This window comes from Octodon degus, unplaced genomic scaffold, assembly GCF_000260255.1.
Source record: "Octodon degus isolate 3935 unplaced genomic scaffold, OctDeg1.0 scaffold00101, whole genome shotgun sequence".
NCBI classification, from domain to species: Eukaryota; Metazoa; Chordata; class Mammalia; order Rodentia; family Octodontidae; genus Octodon; species Octodon degus.
In genome coordinates this window covers 10,620,019-10,631,057 of record NW_004524677.1, presented here as the reverse complement: position 1 = coordinate 10,631,057, position 11,039 = coordinate 10,620,019, and the positions used below count along the sequence as shown (strand labels likewise).

The following is an 11,039-nucleotide window of genomic DNA, read 5'->3' as shown; positions in this document are numbered from 1 at the left end:
CTTCAGACCGCTGAGCTATCTTGCCGGCCCACATGCTGTAATGTATATTCATTTTTATGTTAATATCAATATTTATATTTAATTATGCATTATTATTTTATATTTCAATTCATCTGTTGCATGCCACACCAGACACACTACATGTCAGTGTGGTTCACGATCTTCCCTGGGGCTTATTTCTGGGGTAGGGCTTATTTTCCAGTTAGGTCCTAGACATCCTCAGCTAGAAGGACTGTAAAAAGAGCAAGCACGCATTTCCACACCACTGCAGCTGCCAGCAGTGCAGGAACCAGTGCAGCGAGAACCGAGAGTAGTACACCTGCACACAGAGGACAAAGCCTCGTCCCGTCAGCTTCACCTGCAGCGTGGCCATGCTGAGCTTAGGCCAGGACAGAACCTGCCAGCGACCGTGGACAAGCACGTGCTCCTGCAGGAGATGCCTCACGCAGCTGCTGCTACACAGCTGCTGCTGCTACCAGGGTCCTGCAAGGCTCTGGCTGTGCACCAGAAAGCAAACCACGCTCTCCGTGGTCACAAACGCTCATTTCCACGGCACCACCTCGGGGCCAACACAGAGCCTCACCGCCAAGTCCCAATGCCGCTGCTTTCCTAGGGCCACGGTCTGGAACCTGCTTGAGGTCAGCGCTCTTAAAGACACCTTCCTGCAGTGCTTACACTGTCACATCTGGGGACACCCAGGTCCAGCTGGCCACTGGGCTGCTTGGTGCTGCTACCCAATCCACTCAGTGAAAAGAACAAAGATAAACATTAACACTATGATTTCATCACAGACCCTGGGCATCTGCACTTCTCGGTATCTCTGCACTTTAGTCTTTCCCACCTGTAAAAGGTCAAAAACTGTCCTACACTGTACGCACTCAGTAAATGTCAGCTGTGTGCCCGTGTCCTAGGAGTGGCTCTGCATTTAGCTTTTGCTGTTTCCGCACTAAGAAACACTAGCCATTCTCACCTCATACTCGCTGTGTGCTTGCTGCTGCATGCTCTCAGTCCCTGCCTGCATTATTCTTTTAAGGCCCTTGCAGCTGGAGAGTCTTCCTACCTGCACTTTAAGAATCCCTACGTGGCCAGAGTGCCTGTGACTCTGCGCGTGCAGCTGCAGCTGGATTAAGGGGCAGCTGGACACCAGCCTGACTGCGCCACTGCCGGACCACACACAAGCAGCCACAATTCACCTGAATGCTCAGGCAACCCAGGCTCGGAACTGGTGCTGTGGCCACAGGGACCGCATCACTCAAGTTTTCACAACTGCCTTTTCAGACAGGCTAATCTTATGAGCGGGGAAACTGACGTACTGGCAGTTAAAATGCTGCATCTAAGTCACGTAGCACTGAACAGGACTGAGACCGAGGCCAAGACAAATGCATGTTCCCTGGACCTGTGCGGAGAATCAGTTCTCTCACAAACAAGGTTCTAAGCAGTGCTGCACTCATAAGCAAAGTGTAATAATCAGACACAGCTACCTTCTCTGGACGCCTGCTCCTCAGATCCTGGAGGAAAGCACCTTCCAAGGCTTTCTTTAAGGGGTGATGATGATGGAGCCTGTTTTAAAAACATGAATTTATCACGTGAGTTCAGTTCTCAAAATTTCTGCAGCAACAGCATTACGAGGACCGCCTGCTCCCTGCGAACTCTGCATCGTACTAATCTGCTGCTCAGACGACAGGCGCGCCAGGCCCTGGAGGCTGCTGCGCTGCACTTCTGAGCCCCATGTCTTTGGTACTCAACGGGGTCCCTAAAAAAGCATTTTAGGGCTCTAGCTCTCATCTCTATTTTAGAGCTATCTCTACCTAGGAACACACTCATGATACTGGGTTCAAAGAAATATTAGCTTGTTTAGAACTAATTAAGAGTCCTGACAGGATACTGTGCAGCCACTGCAGCCAGAAACTGAAAGAAGTAGGCAGAAATATAAACTGGCACGCACTGGCAGGGAGAAGAGCTGGAAACGTGTGCAGCCAGGCCACCTGGTCGTTAGAAGACATAGTCGGAGGGACGTGGCCGACCTAGAACCCTGCCAATCGTAGCATCCTGCATGCAGGAAATCCCACCAAGGAGAGAAGAGACAGAAACAGATGACTCACTGCAGGAAAACAACAACAAAACCAGGCACAGTCAACAGGAACCAGCCACAGATGACGCAGACGTGGCACTTAGCAATGAAGGACCTTAAAGTCGTTCCTGTGGACATGTTCAAGTGTGATAACTCAAAGAAAAATGAACGCTTACGAATTCTTCACGCAGGCAGAACACACACACACACACACACACACACACACACACAATTATACACAGGGGAATAATAAATTGTGTGACTACTGATTTTCTGACAGAAAGGAGAAGCCAGAAACAATGGAAACCTACAAGGAAGAAGGGTTAACACGGGACCTGCACCAAAGAAAGCTAGTGAGCTAAAACCGCCTCAAAAATGAAGTAAAGCACTTTTGAGAGAGCAAAGACTGAGAATCTGTCACTGACAACTTACATTTTAATATATGAAAAAAATAAGGGCATAAAACTGAAGAGAAAGGGCACAAATCATGATGTGGGACTACAGGAGGGAATGCAGATTCTCAGAAACTGCACGTATCCATCTTTAAGAAAAATGTAAGGATTATTTCTTAATTCTTTAAAATCTCAGACAAATAGTTAAAAATAAGTCTTTAAAGAGAAATTATAATACTGTACTATGGGGATTATATCCTAAACAGATTTACAATATAAAATGATGATATTACAATGAATGAAAGAGTGGCAACTAAACTGCTGCATGATTTCTATGCTAAATGTGAAATAAATACAAGTTTAACTCTCAGTTGTGATCATTTATAGATGTGATGTAACCCGCAGGACAATTATTAAAAATATAAAGCCAGTGAGAGGCAAAAAAAACAAAAAGAAAACCTAAAAAACCATGTGCTTAATCTCCAAAAAGAGGGCAGCAATGGAGTAACAGAGGAACAGTATAACAACGGAGATAAAAAGAAAACAACAACAAATATAAAGGATTTACATTAAAAGAAAATTCAGTGAGGTACAGCAGCTCATGCCTATTAATTTCAGCTGTTTAGGAGGCTGAGGTGGGAGGACTGAAAAGCTGAGGACACTTATTGAGGCTATTTCTCAAAATAAGCAAATTTAAAAGTGGTCTGAGGAAGCAGTTCAGTAGCACAGCATCTCTGGGATCGAACCAGTACAAATCAATCACAAGTAGATTAAATACTAGAGTTAAAAATGATGAGTTACAAGATTTGATTAAAAGGACACAAACTGTTCCTCTACGGGATTCACCTGAAGGAAAAGACGTAAATCATCTGGAAGCAGAAGGACAGAAGGACACACTGTGCAGACCGCTGGCGCGAGCAAGGGGAGCGCCACGCGGACAGCGCTGTAAGCTGAGCCACACAGGCAGACGCTGTTCACTGCTGAAAGCCAGGACACAAGAGTAACATGTGCGTGTGTGTCTAGTAGTGAAGTCACAAAAGACGGACAGCACTGAAAGGAAGTACAGACGCATCTCCACATGTAACTGAAGGTTTTAACCTCCAGGAACGGCAACGGATGAATCAACCAGACCAAACGTCAGCAAGCCCAGAGAAGATGTGCGCAGCGTGACCTCCGCGACGGGCTCGGAGAAGACGTGCGCGCGTGATGCGACCTCCGCGATGGCCACGGAGAAGACGCGTGCAGCGTGACCTCCGCGATGGGCTTGGAGAAGACGTGCGCGCGTGATGCGACCTCCGCGATGGCCACGGAGAAGACGTGCGCAGCGTGACCTCCGCGACGGCCTCGGAGAAGACGTGCGCGCGTGATGCGACCTCTGTGACGGCCACGGGACAAGGCAGAACGTCGTTGGCAAAACCAGAAGAACAGGCGCACTTGGCCTGAGCAAGTGGAGCCTTCCCAGGTCACTCAGGCTGGGCCTTTAAGGATTCTCACAAGTCGGAAAGCATAAGGATTTCCTGGACTATCATTAAGTTATAATCAACAGTAAATGTATATCCAGAGAAGACTCAAACTATTTATAATTATATTTGATTATGACAAAATAGCCAGTTGGCCAGAAGGGGAATCCGTGGGAAATCTGCAAATGCAATCACGGAACTAATAATGAGTATCACAGGCGTCGGGAATGCTGGGCTTGTCGCGCAGGCCAGAGGAGGACAGTACAGCCTCTGGGCCTTCAGAGGGCGAAAGACTCACAGTCACAGACAAAATTTTCCACGTGAAGAGAAGCAAATCCAGTTCAAAGTAAGTAAAAAGTAATAAACGCTGAAATCAGCGACACTGGAAACCAATAATAGAGGAAAAGTCAGCAGCGCCAAAGTTAGAGTTCTGGGAAGTTTAAGAAAGTAAGCAGCACCTACCAAGATTTAATAAAAAAGACAAAAACCAAATCAGAAGTAGCAGCGATACAGGACAGAATGTCATAATAACCTGATGGTCACAAAAGGATAGTGAAATGGCACACACAACAGTGTTGAATAAATCTGACTTCTCAGATGAAATGCACAAATTTCTTGAAGACAGATTATCAAGCTGACGAAAAGAAATCTGAGTATCAAAAATATCCACTGAAATATGGAATCTAATGCTAAGACCTCGCTCCCAAGGAATGCCAAGCCTGGATAATTTTAACAATGATTTTCCCTTTTAAAGAAAATGTGACGGACCTTTAATGTCATACTCATCTTTTGGAAGATGAAGAAGAAAGCACACCCTTAACTCATGTGTATAGATGCCTGACAGACAACATTTTCAGGAAAAACAGCCTTCCTAAATTTATATCCGGAAGTTAACAAAATTTACCAGATCACATCCCGTAAGACATTACGCCTTGCTCAGGCAGAATTTATGCTGGGATGCCAGGTCGGGTAATTTATGCATCAGTCACGTACTTCCAAGTCGCGTCCCCAAGCTTGGAGACACAGGGTCAGAGCAGGGAAGGAGCGCACTCACCCCTGCTGAGCTGGCCGAGGCTCCTGCACGACGGTGCTGTGGGCTGGACCTACACAGGCCCCAAGGACCGTGTGCTAGAAGCCGCCCTGCCACGGCCCGGCCTGGCAGGAGGCGGCTAGGTGTGCGCGGCCTCGGCTCCTTGTCCCCTGCTTCCCGGCCGCCGTGACATGAGCAGGCCTCCTCCCCCGTACCCGCCCACGATGTGCTGTGCCACCCCGCACCCTGAAACCACAAGCAGAAAAAGCTTCCTCCTTCTAGGGTGACTATCTCCAGCATTTTGTTACAGGCACAGGGAGGTGACTGACAGACCGTAAGGAGGAAGAGGAGGTCCAGGGTCAGGGCAGCATTTTTAGAAAGACAGCGGACACAGCTTGGATGAATGTAGCTGGGACAGACTGGTGAAGAGTCACAGCTCATCCATCCAGAAAAGAAGGAAAACTAGACCAGGGACCCCACAGATAGTGGATTTAAGGATGATAAAGAAGACTTGAATAATGAAGACTACAGAATACGTAGGTGGTTAAGATGGAAGTTCCCAGCATTAGGATAATAAGGCTACACCCTGGGCGATGCGCACACATTCCTGTGCCCGTGCTCTCCAGATCCCTAGCGACAGACACGGCAGGACCTACTGCTAGGAGACCAAGCAAGAGTGCAGCGAAGACCACGGAAGCGAACAGACAAGCACGATGTGACACACAGACAAATGTCCTCAAAGCAAGCAAGCACGGCAAGCTTCCTATTAGGTGGCCGGACTATGGTTAGCTCTCTTTTTATTAATCTTTGCCATAGTATGCTGTCACTATTTTAAAAATTTGGAATATTAAAGAAAGAACATAAAAATGCTAGAAAATAGTATGGAAAGGGACGTATCTGTTCTTGCTTGAACACTGTCCCCCAAATTTAGGCACATCTTATTTGGAGAAGTGTCTGCAGATACAGTTCATTAAGATGAAGGACACAGATGAGGACAGATCCTCAATCTGACAGCATCTCTTTTAGAGAAAGAAGCACCAATGAAACACACGGGAAGGTCAAGTGATGAGGAAGTCACAAACCGGGGACACGGCTGGAAGCCAAGGCATGCCACGATTTGCTGCAACCCCCAGAGTGAAGGGATCCTTCCCCGAATACCTCGAGGGAGCAGGGCCCTGCAGCCTGGGGCCTGACTTACGACTCCCAGTGTTCAGAACGAAGGGAAGCAAGCTCTGTTGCATGAGGTCTCCTAGTGTGTGGCAACTGGTTGTAGCAGCTGCAGGAATCTAATGAAATATTCAATTGACCAGATAATTATATTGAATATAAAATAACTATCTTGGTTCCTTCTTTGGTTTTTCAGATAAAGTTAAGAAACAGTATGGCGGCGTTAGATATATCAAGTTGTCAGCTTTACTGGGATAGCTGGACTAAGGAAAGAGACTGGAATCACTGGCCTTTTGGGCTTCCGAACACTGCAGGCTTGAAGCAGAGGAGGCCGTTCACTGAGCCAGAGCACTAAGAAGCCTCTCTCGGTCCCTGTGCATCACCTCCTGGGAAGCACATGGGTACACCCGCCGCTGTAGGTGGCAGGTAGAAGACCAAGCCTGGGCAGGGAACACATAGCTTCTGTCCCTACGCTGTCCTGGGCAGGGATGTCCTTCGCCACTTTTCCCTTCTACAGCGTGAGGGAGGAGTTTGCTCCCTTTGAAGAAACACAGAGACTGGGACAAATGTAGCTGAGGAAAACCCTCAGGGTCACATTCCCCTGCTGCGACACACCCTGAGCAAGCAAAGGGTGCAAGGGGCACTCCATACACACCCGCTGAGGGAACTCGGCCAAGTGAGTGAGTGAAGCGAGGCTTTCCTCGGCAAGGAAGTACGCAATTCTAATCTACTACGACAGAACCATGTAGACCCAGAAATGCAAAATCATGTGGACAGCTTACTTCTGCTGAAAGTGGGTGAGTCTTGCAATTACTGGTAGGTCACAGCTGACACGGAAGTACTTTCTTCTTTCTTTGTGGTACTTAGAATATGCTCCGGCTTACAACGAACAGCATTCTAGACTCACCAGAATACAGAGGGCTAAATTCAAGACCACAAGTCAGCAACTTGGCAGCAGCACCCACCTCACAACCAACGTGTGCAGAGAATGTGGCTTTCTCAGCTTCGGGCTGTCTGAAACCCAGCTCAGGAAGGGAGGACAGTGAAGAGTCCAAGCCATCACTGAGGGCGGTGACTTCTTCTCCTTGCTTTTCTTTCTCTTCCACATGACCACTCTTTTTTAATAGGCTCCTTGGCCGTGGTGAAGGTTTAAAGTGCTCATCTGCTTCAAGACTGCTGCTATTTTCTGCTACAAACAAACACACATACACACACTTTAAGGTGACCTTACCAAAACCAGGCTCTTGCCAGGGTCACCACACTGCTGCCTAATGGCTGTGACCCATAGTCCTGGGCCCTAGGAGCCCAGACGAAGCCACAACCCTGCTCTGTACGGTCCAGCAAGGCACAAGCCAGAGTTAGTTCAATAAAACTTTCAAAATAATGCTGCTACCCTGAGAGTAGTCAGTACGTGTTGGTTCTACTTGAAGTCATCTCTCCAGCTTTATGCACTCTTGTAGTCTTCACAACATCTTTAAAAATACAGAACAAAAAACCAAACCTTGCTCTATACAATGAAATCTTGCAACAAACCTTGACTGAGTCCCCAACACCAGGCCCTGGACTCCACTGGGCCTCAACACGACACAGTGACAGTGGCCCTGCTCCAGGAAGGGAAAGAATTCCGAACACATGAAATGACCAGAGAGAGGCGAGTGCTGCTGTAAGCAGGGAGATGGCCATGGTGGCTAATGGCAGGGAGGCAGGGGACTACAGAGCGACTGTCCTTCCAGTCCCTAAGACCCCCCACAGTTCCAAACATTTCACAGGGAGTTCTGGGGGGACTTGAGGAGAGTGCCGTGAGTGCGCAAGAGGCCCTAAGTGTAATCCCTGGTGCCAGAAACCAAAGCATAGCCGTTATTCCACAAAATACATTCTATGGTCATCTGACAGTTGCTCTATGAAGTGAGACTCTTGTTGCTGAACTTTATAAAAGCCAAGCAGGGGAGATAGCTCAGTGATCTAAGCACCTGCTTGGCAAGCAAAAGGACCCAGGTTCGATCCCCAGTACCACATGCCCTGCCTGCCCCATGCTGAGCCAGCCTCTGAAACTCGGTGTGGTTACACATGCCTATAATCCCAGTACTGGGGAGGCTGAGACAGGAGGATCATTACGAACCTGAGTTGTGTATGAGACCCTGCACCAACTAAATAAAGATTTTTTACAAAGCCAAGCAGGAAGAAAGAAAACATTCAAAGTCTGATATTTTTATGAAGCTTTACTTGCTACCTAGCAATAAAATATTCAGGTCCAAACATTGAAAAAGAAATCTAAGAATTTTAAGATGAGGCTAGCTCATAGACCACATTCTTTCCTTCTTTCTTTCAGATGTAGATACTTCATAAATTCTGCACGCCTACTTTCAGTTTCAGACCACCAGCTTCAATGTGGATGCCTCAGCCGGAGGCCCTGACACCAGGTCCTGCACTTACGAAGAGTTTGGAACAGTGACCTCTGTGCCTTTTGCACCAGCACTCTCCTGCCAGAAGCAATGCCAACTCCTCATTAAAAGTCTACACATTTTTAAAAAGCTCTGTTTTATATTTAAGTGTATGAAACTACTAATTTTTTATTTCCTACAGTGAACACATTACTCAAGTAGAAAATTTACAATCTTTTCTGCCACCTTGTGGTGAAAATACAGTATTTCATTATTCCTTTTAACTTACATTTTTTTTTTTCTTTTTTTGGCACATAATTGGATTACTGTTCGGCTATTTACCGTAAGTTTCTACTTGCATAGTTCCAGCTGCTTCAGGTCAGCCTCCAGCTGCTGTCTGCCCACCTCTCCTTAACAACTGTGCTGAGGGTCGCTGTGCTCCCACCTGCAGGCCTGCTCACCACCCAGGAGCACACACACTTGCACAGGGCCTCAGGTGGGCAGGGAGAGCAGGTTAATCTCCGCCTCAGGTTAACCTATTTGTCGCAACTACACCTGATGTCTAGGAGAGGTTTTTCTGGTGTGTACACACTACGGTAGCACTCTGCTTTCATTCAACCTCCAAGTAGCTTTCTCCGAGGTTTTCACTGATACCTGATACCTAACATGCCAACTGTGAATGTTTTTTTTTTTTTTTTTTTTTTTTTTGTGGTACAGGGGACTGAACTCAGGACACTGCACTTGCCAGGCAAGTGCTTATTCTACTGAGCCACCTGCCCAGCCCCTCCTTTTTTTTGGGGGGGGGGCGGAACTGGGGATTGAACTCAGGCCCTTGTACTTGCCAGGCAAGCGCTTATTCTACTGAGCCATCTCCCCGGCCCCCCAACAGTGAACTTTTTACCAGGCTTGTATGTAATGGTAATACAAAGAAACAGAAGTTTTATGAAAGTTAGCACCAACTAACATCCCCTTTAAAAACCAGAAAGAAAGTAGGAGGGAAACACCAAGCGCCTGCTCCGGCCACTTCTGCCCAGAGTCCAGAGGAACAGTGTGGAGAATTCTTGTGACCCTAGATCACACCAGGAATTTACCCCAAGAAAACAGAATTTTAGCACATTTCCCCATGTAACAAAAGACTACATTTTTACAGATAGGTCTAAAAGTGTTTAAGTGTTACTAAGTATTACTAAGCAACAACAGCAACAAAACTCACTCTTCCAATACAGAAAGGCAAAATACTGGTATGGAAATGACTTGGGTGTCTGAGGGTGTGTGTGTCACCCAGGAGCTGGCCTGGGGACACCAGCTGCTGGGCCAGCCCTGCAGCACAGGACTTACAATTCAAGCTCTAGGAATGACTGTTTCCTTATCTGCAGCATGAAGGAATGAGAAAGGATTGCGCTGGAGCTCCTGCCCAGAAACAAATGGCAGCTCAAGGCCTGGCAGCCTGCAGCTCTGGGATGCGGCTGGAGGCCAGGGACACGCTGCTGCGCATCTCACCTGCCAGAAACGTTGCTATGTAATCTAACAAATTACCTGAGGAGGCGCTTTTGATTGGAAGAATTCTGGGTTTCGGTTTTATTTTAATTCTCTCTTTTTCAATTTCTTGATCTTTATTTTGAGATTCAGAGAAGGAACCTGCAAGCGACTCTCCACAAACATCAGGTGACTTTTCTTCGCTGCTCTTGATGGCAACTTCTGCCTCCTCTCTCTTTATGTCACTGTTCCATTTCTTGGTTTTCAAAAAAGATGGTCGTAGAGAATTCTTTTCTTCATCATCTGATATATGAAAATCATTTATGTTTTTCTTAACTGAATTTTCATCTACTGAGGTATCAGAGAAATCACCTGAGGAAACTGAATGGATGGAAAAAATTTTCAATAGTTCATTTCAAGCTTTTAAGATTACATTGATTTTAAAAAGACTAGCAAGAACTAGAAATCTTTTCAAGCATGACCAGTGCTTGAAACCTCCATGTTCTCACATACCAACGTCACTCTCGAAGTCATCTGAGTATTCTGAGCTCCTCTGCCTGGCCGAGCGGGCTATGATAGCTCTTATCAGCTCATCCTGAAATGACAGAACTAAAATCAATTCGTGTTCAAACACAAGGTCTCATATTTAGAATTCTTTAAAAAATAATTCGTTACTAAGTGCTTGTGAACTTTTGTTTATCTGCCAGCCAATCCCTCCAAGGCTGCCCTGAGCCCTGCACCCGAGGCACTAAATGCAATATGGAACGTCACAACCGGGACCTTTCTGAGGAGCCTGCAATTCAACCACAGAAGGCGGGCGGCGAGATGTTAACTGCAGGTAGAATCAGAGGTGAAGGGCAATGAACGAGGGTGGTGCAATCCACATGATTAGAGCCTCACACTCTGGCAGAAAGGGGCACTCTCGAGTGGGGGTGCTGGAGACTGAACCCAGGGCTCCCTGCAAGCCAAGTGCAAGTTCTACTGAGGATCTATACAAATTCAGCTGCACTGAGCGCGTCCTCAGCCCAGAGCTAGCGCTTCTCAAGCTCACTACATTATCTT

At 46.9% G+C, this 11,039-nt stretch overlaps 1 protein-coding gene across 1 annotated transcript in view; it reads right to left on the bottom strand.

Annotated features, from left to right (window-relative positions):
• The window catches only part of Map9 (microtubule associated protein 9), a 29,939-nt gene that overhangs the window by 15,023 nt on the left and 3,877 nt on the right, over positions 1-11,039 (bottom strand). The window contains exons 3-6 of the mRNA XM_023723689.1: positions 10,491-10,572; positions 10,038-10,358; positions 7,086-7,309; positions 1,482-1,560 (exon numbers count right to left, since the gene is read on the bottom strand). Coding sequence (XP_023579457.1) covers positions 1,482-1,560; positions 7,086-7,309; positions 10,038-10,358; positions 10,491-10,572 — 706 coding nt within the window. The remainder of the gene's footprint in view (positions 1-1,481; positions 1,561-7,085; positions 7,310-10,037; positions 10,359-10,490; positions 10,573-11,039) is intronic.